The sequence below is a fragment of the Notamacropus eugenii genome, chromosome 1, assembly GCF_028372415.1.
Source record: "Notamacropus eugenii isolate mMacEug1 chromosome 1, mMacEug1.pri_v2, whole genome shotgun sequence".
NCBI lineage: Eukaryota > Metazoa > Chordata > Mammalia > Diprotodontia > Macropodidae > Notamacropus > Notamacropus eugenii.
Window position 1 is genome coordinate 338,360,096 of NC_092872.1, and position 16,723 is coordinate 338,376,818.

General features: G+C 37.9%; 1 protein-coding gene across 3 annotated transcripts; it reads right to left on the bottom strand.

Annotated features, from left to right (window-relative positions):
- Positions 1 to 695: 695 nt before the first annotated feature.
- On the bottom strand, positions 696 to 6,863 carry LOC140518093 (uncharacterized). 3 transcript variants are annotated; one of them, XM_072629885.1, is made up of 4 exons: positions 6,417 to 6,863; positions 3,798 to 4,271; positions 1,910 to 2,203; positions 696 to 1,233 (listed from the first exon to the last, which is right to left on the bottom strand). In XM_072629885.1, exons 1-4 carry the CDS (start codon positions 6,426 to 6,428, stop codon positions 1,180 to 1,182), a joined length of 834 nt encoding a protein of 277 aa, XP_072485986.1. In that variant the 5' UTR covers positions 6,429 to 6,863; the 3' UTR covers positions 696 to 1,179. The 3 variants fall into 3 exon arrangements, with proteins under 3 accessions (XP_072485986.1, XP_072485988.1, XP_072485987.1); XM_072629887.1 differs by having other exon boundaries at positions 696 to 1,236; XM_072629886.1 differs by lacking the exon at positions 696 to 1,233 and having other exon boundaries at positions 1,523 to 2,203.
- Positions 6,864 to 16,723: the final 9,860 nt, after the last annotated feature.

The window sequence follows — 16,723 nt, forward strand, 5'->3', positions numbered from 1 at the left end:
GGAGCATTAGTCCTCATCTCTTGTTCTACTCATAGATTAAAAATTCACAGAAAGTTATATGTACAAATATGTCTCAGATGAGTTCAAAAGTTGATTGGGGGTGGGGGGGAGGTGAGAAATACCTTCTCTATAGCCTAAGTGAGACCAGATTCCTCTCCACTTCCATCTCTTCCCCTCCCAGTGTGCCTCAGGATAAAAAAAATGCAGTCAGAAACTTCTTAATAAAGTCTTCTCTTGATGCCAGAGAAGCAGTATCATTAAAGAGAAAGGTACATATCAAAGCCACCAGGCACTCAAAGCAAAGACAGGATGCTGTAAAATGTGGCCTCAGCAAAATATTTTCACACTGAATGTTGAAAATATGTGTTCATTTCTTCTCCAAGGAATCTTTTTTTTTTTTTGCTGGTTTTTATGTGTATGACTTTATTTTGGGGGATGGAGGTACTCAGTTTTAATATATACAATACACAGAGTCAAGGAGTTTCATTCCTGCTTTTATCAACTAGTATTGACATGATCAAATAATTGTTATTTGCTAGCAAACGATGGTACAGCCCTGGGAGGCAATGTCACACATCGTGACTGTGTACACAGGGGAAAGGTAAAAAAAGACCCAAGTTAAGGAGGCCAATGATAAAACATTTATTGAGGAAAGAAAATCAATGAATGCTTCCTAGCAGATATATTCAGATTATAGTCTCCCATATTTTCCTCTGGAAGGAAAAATGGTGAGTGAATGAAAGTGAAAAGTAGATAAGTTGGGGAGAGACAGGCCAGATGGAGAGGACCAACCACATGTACAGCTACAGGACAAGACATTCTAATATGAATTTCAAGCCATATAATGAAAGAAATTGACTCAATCTGACCTTTGTGTGAACATGATTATTTATTTATGAAAATAATGTGGCTTCAAATGCTTTTCAGTCCTGGTGCTACCTTTATTTTTTTTTTAATTTAAATTAATTTTTAAAAAATTTTAAGGACATTCAGTCCAAATCCAAATCCCCAGTCAAAGGCCAATCACTATGTAGCCAAGTGACTCTCTTTATTTAAGGGTTTTTCTAATCATAGCAAATCACAGAAATTAACTTCAGATATTGATCTTCTCGTTGATGCTTCAATTAATCCTTTTTTAGGTATGGGCTATGATCTGGCATCTTCTCAAGACAAAAGTGTTCAGAGTGGCATTGGAAGTAGACTTAAGGGTCTCTCCCAAGTGGGATCTCTCTCCTACTATGTAAGGAAAAAGCTGGAATTAAAGGTCATAATTTAATTCAGGAGTGTACTAGACTAGTTTCTCATGGTGCAAGGGGATGTGACTATCAAATCAGTGAGCAATGAAGATGTCCGTGATCCCAATGCACCTTGTTTCAGAGATGGAAGATCTAAGTCTAATGCTCTACCAGACTGTTTGGTACTTTGAGATCTTTCTGCCCAACCTGTGGTCATTCACTTGTCACTGAAATTTGAGGGGTAAAGGGAGTCAGGGAGGACAGTGAGAGATAATGAAGATCTGCTATTTAGTAACTTCTGTTTCTTTAATTGTTTTTCACTTGAATGTGTGGCTAGACTCCTGGAGCCAGCTCTCAATTCCTCTCTGGAGTTGAACAGTTTTGCACTCTGGCATAAAGAGATTGAATGCAGGCATTTCTTCCCCCTTTTCTTTCATGTTCATAAGCCTCAGATCAAGTTCCCTCTCTTTTCTCAATATTGAAACACAGATGGACCAAACTCCCTCCCTGTGCTTCCTTTCCAGATGTTTCACGGCTTCCTTTCTGCTATTTTTTTTCTTGCTACATGCTGATATAGCGGCTGTTACTGGAGGAATAGCCACATTGTGGAACCCTTCCTGATCTTATCAGAAACAAATCTAGATTCTCTAAGATTTGCTATGTTTCTGACATACCCCACAGTAAGTCGGTATGATCCAGTTCCTTTTCCTTATCTCAGTGCCATCCCACTCATGGCCTCTGGGAACTGAAGAAAGAATTATTGAGATGGGGCTGAGCTGGAGAGCCTCTTCAGTTCTATAATAGGGAATGAACCCTGCAGAGTATATGGCCTCTTCATTGAACAAAGGGACATCCACTTGGCTTTCTTCAGGAGTTTCACCAGAGAAGAACACAAGGGGACTACAAGGAACAGAGTTCTTGGGCAAGGGATGGAGATCAAAATTTGATTTAAGATTTAGCAAGGAGGCCTGAAAAGAAAGCACAACACTCCAGGTTAAAAGAGGAAAATAAGATCCAGTGCTGGAAGAGACATTAAGGAACAACTAATTAAGGATGTTCATTGTATAGATATGGAAATTTAAGTCTGGAGAGAGGATGTGCATTGCTCTACATTCCTGGACAAACTGTAATATGGGCATAATAAACATATCACCTTTTTTGTATTTAATGACACTTTAGATAGAGAGATTTATCTATAGATATAATATAGATAAAAATAAATACCTCTACCCATATTTATAATGTAGGTGTATATAAAGATATATAAATATGTTTAACATAAATATATGCATAGCCCTTTCACATAAATGTAGATATTTAAGGCATTTAGAGATAGAGAGAGAGAGAGAGAGATAGATAGATAGATAGATAGATAGATAGATAGATAGATAGATGGGTGGGTGGGTGGATGGATGGATGGATAGATGGATGGATAGATGGATAGATAGATGATAGATAGATAGATAGATAGATAGATAGATAGATAGATAGATAGATAGATAGATGGATGATAGATAGGTAGATAGATAGGTGGGTGGGTGGATGGATGGATGGATAGATGGATGGATAGATGGATGGATAGATGATAGATAGATAGATAGATAGATAGATAGATAGATAGATAGATAGATAGATAGATAGACAGATATAAGATACTTAAAAGCACTTGTTCCATGATCACACAGCTATCATATGCCACGGGTAAGTTTTAAATCTTGAATCCTCCTGACCCTAGGTCCAGTGCCCTTTTACTATATACCTGATCCAGATAGGATCTTGGTATGTGAAAATGTTTTAAATATTTATATCAATATGAATATGAAAGTGCTTTAAATATACACAGATTATGTGTTATGTATAGCTACATATAGATATTGTGTCTATATGTATATATACACATACATACATATATCTATAGGATATATATACTTAGATAAGTGTGTATATACACATAAGTACTTACAAATAGAGATTTAAAGTACTTTCAGATGCATCTATCAATTGATAGATGATTGATAAATTGATATTTAAAACTCTTTCATATTCCTATAATTCTATTAAAATGAGGCAAAGAGATAATGGAAAGGATATTGGACCTGCAGTCAGGAAAAATCTGGATTACAATCTTCCCCCTGACTGTGGGGACAAGTCACTTCACTTGTCTGAAAGAAGTTTCCTAATTTGTAGAATGAAGATAATAATACCTCCAGGACTTACCCCACAAGGTTCTCATAAGTTTCAAATGAGATCATGGAGGTAAAGAACTTAAGTACTCACAGCAGCCCTGTGAGGTAGGCAGAGCAGGTGCTATTATCTTCATCTGACAGACAAGGAAACAGATACAGAGACTGATTAGGCTGAGGCCATGAAGCTTCTGGGTAGCCAACCTGGGATTAGGAGCCAGTAATCTTTTCCACTTTCCTGCATTACATTCACCAACAGAGTCAAAGACCCCAGAATTTGGCTCTATCAGAGTAGTTTACAGGGACAACCCTTTAAAGACCAAGTCTTCCAAGCCCCCTCCTTGCCAAAGGAGAGGGAGGGATTCCAAACAGAACTTACTCTACAGTTTTGAATGCTAAGTTTTCTATTAGCATCTCTGCTTTTTTCTTCATTTCTGGATTTTCTCCTGTGGACTTTATATAACCTGCTCCGTAGAAGTGGGCTTACTAAGAATTCATCCTGAGATCGATAATATGGAAAAAATCCAATGGAGGGAACCAAGTGTTTCTGGTCCTCCTTATGCCTAACGGTAGTTAAACTCCTGCATTTTTTTTCCTTGGAGATTTCTTCTTCCTGGAGACAGAACCCCAAATTCAAAGTTGATAATGGTTCATCAAAGGGCCCTTCGTATGTTCTAAAGTATGGTAAGTATTCCAAAGACACAGCTGTCTTTGGTGTGGATGATTTCCTGGCGTTGAGAACAGCCCTGGTATTAGGGGAATCCTCAGACAACCGAAGAGGGGACATAAGTGCCTTCCCACAGGGGATCACAGAGGTAGGTTTCTCCTTGGTCTTATTTTTCTTCTGGAAAGTCTGGAACAAAGAGATAGAATATCTTTTGATTTTTGACCTTCCACAATCATGAATTGACTTCCTTCAAATGAACTTATCTTTCCCCTAAATCTTCCTTCCCACAACTCTAGGCAGACTAGAATACTACTGATACATCCTCCACTCTTGTCACACTCTCTTCTAACACACCATCTCTAACGCCTGAAATTGACTTCAGGTGACCCCTGTGAACCAATCAGTCAGTATTTATTAAGCACCTAGTACAGGCCAGGCAATATGCTTGATACTTGAGATACAAATATGGAGAATGAAATAATTCCTAATCTTAAGATTACGTTCTAATAGGAAAAATATATCTACATATACATATACACACATATATTCACACATACATATAAATATATACACACATGTGTGTGTATATATACACATACATATATGTATATATAACATAAATATACTATGAAGCATAAAGTGAGTAAATGTGAACAAATGTAAAGTAGTTAAATACAAAGTATTTTGGTAAAGTAGTTAAATACAAGGGATGATAGAAATTAGAGAGATCAGGACAGGCTTTATGCACAAAATGTTGCTTGAAATCCATCTTAAAGGAAGAGAGATTCTTTAAAGAGTCCCTCACTTTGTTTAAGGTCCAATTCGGGTGCCACCATCTTGAAATGAGGGAGCACAGAATGATTAGTAGAGCGCTAGAGTTAGAATAACCTGGATTAGAATCCTCCTTCAAACACTTAACCTTTGACAGTCACTTAATGTATCTGAGCCTCAGTTTCCTTAATCTGTAAAATGGTGATAATAATAACAGCCACCTCACAGAGAAGCTGTGAGGATCAAATGCATAAGAAGTGCCTTGGAAATATCAAAATGTTCTATAAAATGTTTTATTAGTGGCTTGATAGTACAGTAGGTAGAGTGCCAGTCCTTTCTGGCACTTTCTGAGTTCAAATCTAGCTTCAGACACTTACTAGCTATGTGACCCTGGGTAAGTCATTTAGCCTTGTTTGCCTCAGTTTTCCCATCTGCAAAATGAGCTGGAGAAGGAAATGGCAAACTACTCCAGTATCATTGTCAAGAAAACCCTTAAAAATGAGTAAATAAAATAAATGTATACTATAATTATTATTTTAGCTTTTAGGCAAAAGTGATCTCTATCTTCCTAAATTTCTTATTCTACTTTTGCCTGTCTTCCTTGCATATATATTCTCCTTTGTATTGTGCTTATAGCCTTGCAGCCCTAGTTAGATTGTCTCTTGCAAACAGTAGGCACCTAGAGTTTGTAGAACGAATGAATGAGCTGCCATTGGCTCTATCAAATAAGAAGTCCCTTGAGGATGTAATTTGTGGCACTTATGACTGGATGGTGCAAGGAGAGAGAACACACAGGACCACAAGCAATCCAGAAAATTTTTTTGGTGTAGATTGTTTTTACAAACCTTGAAAGGCCTTTGGTTTGCCTTGGGCCTCCATACCCTATTCTCATTAAAACAAGATCAGTCTCACCTAGGCTTCTAAAGAGAAGATATACCTGGTTCACAAAATCTCGATTAGCCCATCAAATTGGGTGCTACAAGTAGGAAATCTTTTTTGCAGTCAGGGGCCTGAGCTCTTTGAAAAAGTTTCCCACACAGAGAAAGAGGGTAAGTAATTAATCTTACCTGGAGAAGTTTTCTCTCTAGGAGTAGGATTTGTATCATATAATTTATACTTTTCATAGGTTTTCCTTTGAAATTCACCATGGCCATGACCTTATACAATTGTTTCCCTTTTTCCAGGGTGTGTATATATATACATACATACATACATACATATATATATATGTATGTATGTATGTATATATACACACTTTGCACCCACTGTACATAGCACCGTATATAGTGCCCAACCACATTTATACATATAATACTAGAATATTAGTACTTAAGCTCTAGATCTATGATTCCACTCTAACTTCTCTATCTTACAGGTGAAGCAAATAAGGTTCAGATAAATAACTGAAATTATTTGCTCCACTTTATGTCAGTGACAAAATCAGGACAATCTCTTAATCTGAGCCCCTCAGTATTTTATGTTGAGTCAATAATTTGGAGGTGCCATTTTTAATTGCTATGACAACCTATTCACTTACTCTAGATTCTTGTAAGGCCTTACCATTCTTTCCATTTGGTGGATGTTAACACTGGAGCTAATGTTAACTGTGGTCTAAGGCAGGCAATTTCCATGTGTCCAGTCTTTTCCTTGATGGTCATTGGCTTCAGTACACAAGGGAGTCATTAGCCTCAGAGGGGGCTGGTGCTGAATCTGTCTTATCTCCATCTCAATCAATTAATTCATCAAGTAAGACCAGGGAGTCCAGCACCCCTTAAGAAGGCCAGTTCCAACTTGAGAAAAGATATCTAAAATTCTAAAAACCATCCCTGGTGTTTCATTTTTTTGTTCACTGGGGGGTTATTCATTGCATGAATGAGTCTCATAGTTTAAACTATGGTTACAAAGACAAGGCAAAATGTGTCCATGGAGATAGCTTTCTTCTTCCTTCTTCCTCCTCCTCCCCCTACCCTCTCCCCATCAAGCCCACTGCCCTCTGCCCACTATAAGAAGATTCCACCATGAAGTCATAATTGTCTTGAGGCCTTTCCCAGCTGGAAGCATGACAAGAAAGGCAGTTGGCTCTGTTTCCATGGAGACACATGATGAAGTACCCAACACCTACGTTCTTCACCTGTCTCTTAAATCAGCTTAATTTGATTCTCTGCGTGATATATTTAAGAACAAAGGAAAACAAAAACATCCCCTGGAACCAAATCAGCTTTTATGAAAAGGCCTCAGTAAGCACATTCAGGGCATGAAGTTCATGATCAGGGGCAGCAAGGGGCAGTCCTAGCTGGAAACTTTGTACCCCCAAATTCTATAATCCTGATTGGTCAGGGTGGGTGTGGAATGAAGTACCTATACACTTGTGGCTGTGTAGACCTACTCTCAACTTATGAATTTCCTGACCTGGAAATGATTTTGATCTAGTTTTGTGACGCATAGGTGTCTAATGTGATGTCCACTGTGGTTTTTATTTGACTTCAAACTCACATCCTACTTTAGTCACTCAGTTATCACCCAGTGAGTAAAGACTTCTAATAGAAAATTCAGTCATTTTTAGAATAGGTCATATACTGAAGTATTCATAGCATCACTTTTGTGGGAGTAAAAATCTCCAAATTTAAAGTAGATGTCCATCACTTGGGAAATGACTGAACACACTATGGTAAAGAATATTCATGGAAGGTTACTGTGCCATAAGAAATTATGAATATGAGAAATATGGGAAGACTCCTATGAATTGTTAGAAAAGAAAGACAGAACAAAGCAAACTAAGAGGACAATCAACTTAATCAGTACAATAAAGTAAATGAAATATAATTATAAAGGGGAAAAAACCCTAAAAGATAGCCAGACTATGATTTATTACAATGACCAGTTTGGGTCCTGAAGAACAGATGATAAATGACACTTCCTTAAGTAGAGTAGGGTTGGGCTTACAATAAAGTATGTGAGAAATGTTCCCTAATTTAGACCCCATCACTCTGTCAGTCAATTTTACTTAAGCATATTTCCTTGACACAAGTAAGGATTCAATGGGGGAGGAATCAAATTGTAAAATGACTGTGGTGTAAAGCAGAGAAATGAAACTCATGACCCATGCATGGGAAACCTATAACTCTGGTGTATAGGACAAAAGCTATCAATGAAAATTTTAAAATACTAACATTCCAAAATAGCCCATGGATGCAAACAAGGATATCTCGTTAACTTTAGGAATTCAAAGGACAGTTAGGTGGTGTAGTAGATAAGCATGTTGACCCTAGAGTCAGAAAGACTAAGTCCAGTCTGAGACACTAGCTGTGTGACCCTGGATAAGTCACTTAACCCTGTTTGCCTCACTTCTTCATCTGTAAAATAAGCTAGAGAAGGAAACGGCAAACCACTTCTTTTTCTCTTCCAAGAATAACCCAAATGGGGTTATGAAGAGTTGGACACAACTGAAAAATATCTGAACAACAAAAATAGGGATTCAAAGAACAAGATGGTTATAGAATCATAAGCTTTAAAGCTGGCAGGTAATTACCTAGTGTGGAACATTCATTTTTATAGAGGGAAAAACTGTCCCAGAAAGGGAAAGTGACTTTCCTTCATTGCTCTCTCACTTGGCGACCTCATCAGCTCCCATAGGCTGAAGTTCATCAATTTCATCTCTAACCAGATAATTTCCAGATCTATATGTCTAGCTCTACTTTCCTGAACTCAAATTCTGTATCATCAACTACATATCAGACATTTTGAATTGAATGTTCTATAAACATCTCAGACTCAACCTACCCTGAGTCACACACATTATGGTTCCTTCTCATACCTACCTCTCTTATTTATTTAGAAAGCACCACCATCCTTCCATTTACTTATGTTTGTATCCCAGGTGACATCGTTGACTCCTCCCTCCCCCCACACAGTATATCTAATCACCTGTCAAATCTTATCTTTCATAATAACACATGTCTAGCATCCATCATTTTTAATTCATCCATGCAGCCCCACTACTGTTCAGGTCCTCATTACTTCCTGCCAAGACTATTGCAAGTAGCCTTAGACTTGATCTCTCTCCCCTCCAATCCCTCTTCCACACAAGTGACAAAATGATTTTCCTGAAAGCATGGGCCTGACTACATCACCCCCCCCCCAATAAATCCCAATGTTTATTACATCTAGGATCCTTCATTGACATTTAAAGATCTTAACAACTTGGCTCCATCCTTCCTTTTCAGTCTCATTCCACATTATTCCCTTCAGCATACTCTGGTTCAGGTAAGCTGGCATTTTTCTTGTTCCTCACTCATGACATTCCAGTCTTTTATCTCCATGCCATTATACCGACATTCAATATTGATATCATTTCCCACCTTCACCTCGGACTTCTGGAATCTCTGCCTTTTCTTCAGGATTCAGATCAAATACTACCTTCTGTATGTCTTCATGCTCCTTTCTCCCACAAGGGTTGCCTCCTTTCTGTTTTGTATGAGTTCTATATGCCTGTATATGTGAATGTTGTTTCTCTCAATAATAATAATTATTATTAATAATTTGCATTTATAACAACTTAAAGCTTACAAAATGCTTTACAAATATTATTTCAATTTATCTTCATAATAACTCTGAGAAGTAAGTGTTATTACTATTTCCATTTTTACAGACAAGGAAATTGAGGTAGATGGAAGTCAAATGACTCACCCAGAGTCATACAATTAATAAAAGCCTGAAGCCAAATTTGAAATCAAGTCATCTTGAATCCAGACCCAGAGCTCTAACCATTGTACCACTTGACATTAGAATGTAATTCTCCTTGAGGGCAGAAAGGAGCTGATTCATTTTTGTTTTTGTATCTCTAACACATAGCAGAGTACCTGATATATACTAGACTTGTTGATTGATTCTTTCCCCAAGGTTATCCAAGTAGTTAACATGAGGGTCTGAATTTGAATCCAGGTCTTTTAACTTCAAAGTCAATGTTCTTTTCACTACATGACAATGTGGATGTTCCCTGTTCTTATTGTTTGTCCTTTGTTCTCAAAGAGGACCATGACATCAAAAAGGCAGGAGTATGTAAAGTCACCAACCTCACTCTCTCCTCCAGAGCCATCTGGGCCCAGTGACAAGATATAGATCAGGATGACTGGAAATGGCCTTGGATATGGTGGATATACAGGTTACAACCAGATATGTAACTTATATGCAAAAGCCTCATTACAACCCAACATTCTTGAGGGCAGTTTCTTTCATCTTATATATTATCTGCCATATATTTCAGCCATGTTGTCAAATGCTTCCAATGAGGATGAACTTGGTATCAAGGTCAACTACTGTACTGATGGCAAGTTCTTCAACTTGCAAAGGCTACATGCCAAGACCAAACTAGAGGGAGTGTTGGTGCATTATTTTCTGTTTGCAGATGATTGCACACTCAATGCAACCTCTGAAGCTGAGATAAAACAAAGTATGGATCAATTCTCTGTTACTTGTGCTAGTTTGGGCCTAATAATCAATACCAAGAAAACACAGGTGCTCCATCAGCCACCACCACACCATTCACGTTGGCTACAATAAATGCAGAAGCTTTGAATGCTATGGATAAGTTCACTTACCTTGGTAGTGTATTTTCCAGGGATGTACATGTTGACGAGATTGATACACGCATTGTCAGAGCTAGCTCAGTGTTTGGGAGGCTCTGAAAAAAAGTTAGAGAGAAAAGAGGTATTAGACTGACTACCAAACTGAAGGTCTACCAAGCCATTGTGTTGGTTTCATTGTTGTATGCCTGTGAAAGATGGACAGTCTACCAGTACCATGCCAGGAAACTGAATTGCTTTGATTTGAACTGTCTTAGGAAGATTCTGAGGATCACCTGGCAGGTTAAGGTACCAGACACTGAGTTCCTTGCTCAAACTAAACTGTCAAGCATTCAGACTATGCTTCAGAGAGCACGACTCCAATGGGCTGGCCACATTGTTCGAATACAAAATGTACATTTGCCAAAAATACTATTTTATGGAGAACTCACATGGGGCAGGTGATCACATGGTGGCTGGAAGAAGCAATACAAGGACACTCTAAAGATCTCTCTCAAGAACTTTGTATTTGTTTGTGTGATATGGGAGACACTGGAAAAGGACTGCTCAGCATGACGTGCACACATCAGAAAAGGTGCTGTGCTCTATAAGCAAAGCAGAATTGAAACAGTACAAAGGAAATGTAGGATACTCAAATTTGGAGTAACCACTCCAAATGTTCACACGGACTATCTGTGTCCAAACTGTAGTAGAGAATTCTGAGCTCCTGCTGGTCTGATCAGCCACAGACGTACACGTTGAAGCTTCACTTTATCATGGCGATGTCATTTTGTTGCTCTTTGAGAATGAAGGACAACAATCAACCAACCAACCAACCATTTTATCTGCCAGAACTTATTTCCCCCAATACCAGCTAGCTTGCTCGATTGTGCAACTTCATATGTATTTTGATGATAGACTATAATGACACTTCTTTGTCCAGTTGTCTCTGGGACACCTAAAGCATTTTTACCTGAGTTACCAAATTCCTTTGTCCATGCTACAGAAGAGTAGAGCAGAATTTTCCAAGAGGCAAGTGTACCTTGGGTGCTAGGTAGAGCTGAGTTCTCAATACCATCTCTTGTCCGTACAAGTCAACTGAAATACAGAGGGGAATTTTTATTCTTACGAAAACTACTCAATAAGTTTTAGCAATAATCAAATCATGTTTAAAGGAACAGAGAGGGAAAATATGTTCTTTTTTAAATATTCTTTAAATTAAAATTTTGAAATCAATCAACAAAGTAAAGTTTTATTGATGACTTTTATTTTTTACAACACTGTCATTCCTGTATCTCACCCTCAGCCCAACATAACCCCCAACAGTGGAATTAAACACTTTTTATGAGAAAGTGAAAATAATGTTGTAGTGAAATTATTTGAATTTGTATGAAATTCTTTTTCTCTATAGACTCCTTATAGACTTCATGTCAAGAGAGGCATGTTTCATTACCTTTTCTTTCAAACCAAAATTAGTCTTACAATTATTCAGAATTCAAAATCCTTTCAGCATTCTTTTTATGTGATTGTATTTGTGAGTATTAAGTCTCTTCCTTTTAATACAAATTTGTATCAATATATTTTATGTTGCATCACTTACATTTCCCATGATATCCTCATCTCCCAGAGAGATATCACTTAAAATAAGCAATAAAAAGAGGAAGAAGAAAAATGCTTTGTGAAACTACCCAATATATAGAAAAAGTCTCATTTTATATACAGTATTTTATACTGATAATACCCTAGCTCTGCCAATAAGCAGGGGAAGGTACCTTTTCATCACTCTTCCTTGGGGTCAAGTTTAGTTGTAATTTTGCAGCATTCAGTTTTGATGATTTTTGTTGGTGATGCTATTGTGCTCTCCATTTACATAATTACATATAAATACACATATGTCTGCATATATGTATGTGTATGTGTGTGCATGTGTGCACATGTGCGCATGTATAGGTATATGTATTAGATTCCTGGTTTTGCTTTCTTCACTTTTTATCAGTTCACATGTCTTTCCATGGTGCTCAATATTCATTGTGTTTATCATTTCTTACAGAACAACAATGTTCCATTATATTTATGTACCACAATTTTTTTAGCTGTTTCCTGATTGATAGACATTATCAATTCTCTTATAAGGAAGATCAAATATTAATATTTTAAATAGCATGGGAAGTGAAGGTCAGTCTTGTGAGCCTTAGTTATAAGCAGAAGGACATCTACAGAATGAACTACAGTGACAAGTTGTTTCCAAGACAGCTCTTTTTAAATTCCTACAGTCCCCTCCAACTCAGCCCTATGCTTGACCCACAAAGAATGTGGTTGGCCTTTTATGTATTTCTTTATTGTTGCAATCACTGTTTAACTGAGGGACTTCAGGAGGTTTCTATGACAACCACTCAATCCTCTTGGCGAGCACTCCCACTGCAGCAGATTCAGACCTATCACATGCATTCATTTGTGGGCATTCCATTCACATTCTGGTATGTCCAGATCCCAACAGCCACCAGCAAACAGGGTCAAGGAAGGTTCTAGGTCAGCAACCAAAGTCACAGTAAAGAGACTTCTCACTTCCGTTAGACTTTAAAGCTTACGCTCAAAGAAACGTTGAAATAGTAGTGTCAAGTATTAACATTCCTGTTTTTCAGATAAGTCTGAGAGAGGTTAGATAATTTACTTGAGGTCACATAGAAAAATTCAAAACACAGACTGGAAACCGGGATTCTTTCCTTCCAAAGAGTCCCATCTTCTTTTCACACTGTGATGCCTTGAGAGCTTTTATTAAAATCATATTGATCCCAAAATATACCTGGGTCCCTTATTCATTTCTGTGCATCCCTCCTTATTCTTCTTCAGTACCAAAACTACTGAGGTGAGATAACAAGAAAAAGCATTCCCAGGATGTCATCCCAGAGGTGGCTGTTACTGTTACTGGGTTGAAAAGGACCTTCCAGTCACTATAATGATTCAAGAACTACATGTACATTAAGACAGTACATATTTAAAAATGAAAAAAAATGTAAGGGAATGAAGTTGTGAAATAAGGGGGAAATGGGGATGAAGAGTGCAATTGTCTTTTGTCGATCTCCAAGGTACCTTCTGGTTCTAAGTCCTGTGATGTTGGTATAATAAACTAGAAAACAATAGTAAGAGGGGGAAAAAAAGACAGTACCAGGTCCACCTGCTGTGATGTAAACTTCTCTGATATTGATAGTACAAGCATGTCCACTCTCTGAACCCCTACAATAATTTATTACTTCTACCACTTATTTTGGAATTTTATCACACACCACCTTGTATTGTTCTCAAATGTATCTTCCTTGTGTTTTAGAGACATCTAGGTGGCATGGTGGATAGAGCACTGCTAAAAGCAACCAGAATGATGCAGATCATCTGTGTTTGTCTCCAGGCAGCATCCCAAGACACACTACTTCCTGCCTTCTGGCTATTTTTCTAAAGCGTCCAACATTCCTTCTTGTGCCACCTCACTCTTGTACCTACTCCCCCACACACACAGCAACACCGACTGCTAGATGGACCTCTTCCCATTCACTGTTCCTCAGATTGAATTCATTCCCTAATGATTAGCTTACTCCCACCATCTCTTAGATATTAGCATGTATTCTCTTTGATCTTTGATCATCTCTTTGATACTTAGCCCCAGTATTTCTAACCAGATGTTTACTGTCTCTTGCCCTCATACCTGGACCCTATCTTCCCCATGTCTCCTCCTCCTCTTCTTCTCCATGCCCTGTTGATCTCCTGCTCTATAATTTAAAAAGAATGTCTTTTCATTTTAGAACTCTCCTATTCCTTTACTTTCCATTTTATTGGTACTCAATGAGACTTGACCAACATGTGACACTGTATCCCTTTTTAGCACTAGCTGCATTTTACTTCATACTCATTAGTCCCAGTGAGGGAGTCATAACATATCTTGGCATATCCAGACTGTATTTCTAACACTCAACAAGCTCTAGCCTTTTGAGGTTTGATCTATCCAAATTTACTATCCAACCCAGATCTAGTGAGCTCCAAGACATTATCTCTCCTTTAATGAGATAAATGCCTGACTCACAATCTCCTTCCCCACTCTAACTCTATGCCCTTATAGATATATGTTGATAGTCCCATACATATCCTAAATTACCAGTTCTTCAATCAATTCACCTCCTATGACATACCCCTCCACACCACCTCAATTACACAAGGGGTAGACATACCTTGATTTTGCCATAACCCATAAGTATTCAAGTTCCATTTTTATGAACTCTGAAATTATTTTATAATCTTTCCTCAATCCATTTTTCCCTATGCATTATAATGCTTAACTCTGTTACACCTCATATCTTCTAGTCCTTTAGTACTTTCTCACACCATAATTCTGCACTGACTACACTTCTACCCCTTTCCAATTTTGAATATTAGTTGAGACAGTTTGATTCTATACTATCCTATGACTGAGAGCCTTTGTCTCCTAATAGTATCATTCATCATACCTTACCAACTACCAAGTCTGGATTACTCCTACCTTCTGCCATCTTCACTTGTATTCATATGCTACTGAATGGACCTAGAAGACATCACAAAACAATGACTGGGTCCACTAAAACTGTATTTATCTAATTATAACTGAGCTCTCACTACAGCATGACAATCCTTCTATGCTTCCTTAATTAATTCTCTACTGCACATAACACGGCAATTATGTCAAATCTTCTCGTCCTTTGGTATCCCCTATTCACACACTCTCTTATGAAAACCTTGCTTTATACTTGACTGAAGGAAATAAGCCATTTCCCAAGAGGTCTCTTTTTTCTAATTCTCCTCATCTCACTTTTTTCTGGCATAATTCCTCCCTATCTCTTCCTTCACTTCATCTGTAAGGAAAAATTGGCCTTTTTTTCCTTTTCACCCACAAACACACCTCTGTTTTCCCTCTTTGAAGGAACCCTCACTAGATTCTACCATCCCTGCTAGCTATTGTCCTATATCTTTCCTTCCCTTCTTGACTAAACTCCTTTATAAAAGTCACTTACACCATCTCTGCTTCCTCTTCTCTAACTCACTTCTAAATCATTTTCAGTTTGGCATCCACCTCCACCATTCAATAGAAGCTGTGCTCTTCATTTGTCAGATATTTTCACTTGCCCATTCTAATGCCCTCTTCATCATTCTTCTTGACTTCTTTGCAGCATTTGACACTTCCTGCATTCTCTGAGTTTTTGTGACATTGCTCTCGCTTAATTTTCCTCCTATGTGTCTGACTGCTCCTTCTCAGTCTCTTTTGCTGAATATTTATTCATGTCATACTCACTAACCATCACCCCCCACCACATGCATCTCAACCCCAAGGCTCTCTCTTAAGACTTCTTTTCTATTTTCTCTAAACTTAAGCTCATGTGGTGTTTTCATCACCTTCTATGAAAGCAGATATTCTTTATGATTATGATTCCAGATCCATACATCTAGCCCTGGTCTCTCTCCTGAATTCCAATCGCACATCACCAACAGCCTTTTTCAACTGAATTTTGCCAATTTATGCCACACATCTCAATTCTCCTTTGGTACCTGCTGTTTCCATTCTCTCTTCTGAGAACCTTACTTCATACTAGACTGAAAAAAATTAAGGTCATTTCCCAAGATGTATTTTGAACTGAATATCATGTATGCACCTCAAAATCAGCATGTTTAACACAGAACTCAAAATTACTCCAAACCCACCCCTCTTCTGAAGTTCCATATCATTAAGGGCATCATCAACCTCTCAGTCACAATTCATTCCACATACTCATTCAGATGCCAAATCTGCTTTTTCCCCAATTGTACAACATCTCTTGTATTTGTCCCCTTCTCTCCACTCACATCACCATGACTCTAGTTCAGTCTCTCATTACTTCTTAGCTAGATTATTACAATAGCTTCATATTTGGTCTGCTTGCCTCAAGTCTCTCACCATTCCAATTTATCTCCCAGTTGCCAAAATGCTTTTCCTGAAGTGTGGGTCTGACCATGCAATACAACTAAACACACACACACACACACACACATACACACACACACACAAATCCTCAATAAACTCCAATGGCTCTATCATCTCTAGGATCAAATATAAATTTCCTTTTCATTTAAAGCTTTTCACAGCCTGCATCCTATTTATCTTTCCAGTACTCATATATACATATTTTGTTTTTTATACTGACCTATTTTCAGTTCCTCAAACCTGATGCTCATTGTTCTCCTTCCCTGCCATTGCCTCTTAGAATTTCTGGATTCCTTCAAGACTTAAAGCAAATGCCATCTTCTACAGAA

Excerpts from the sequence above, each read along its gene's own strand:
- LOC140518093 (XM_072629885.1), bottom strand. Across the intron at positions 2,204-3,797 it reads TTAGCATTCAAAACTGTAGA|GCCTCCTTGCTAAATCTTAA; the intron begins GTAAGTTCTGTT and ends CTTTCTTTTCAG. Across the intron at positions 1,234-1,909 it reads TCATACCGACTTACTGTGGG|GAGAGAGATCCCACTTGGGA; the intron begins GTATGTCAGAAA and ends CTTACATAGTAG.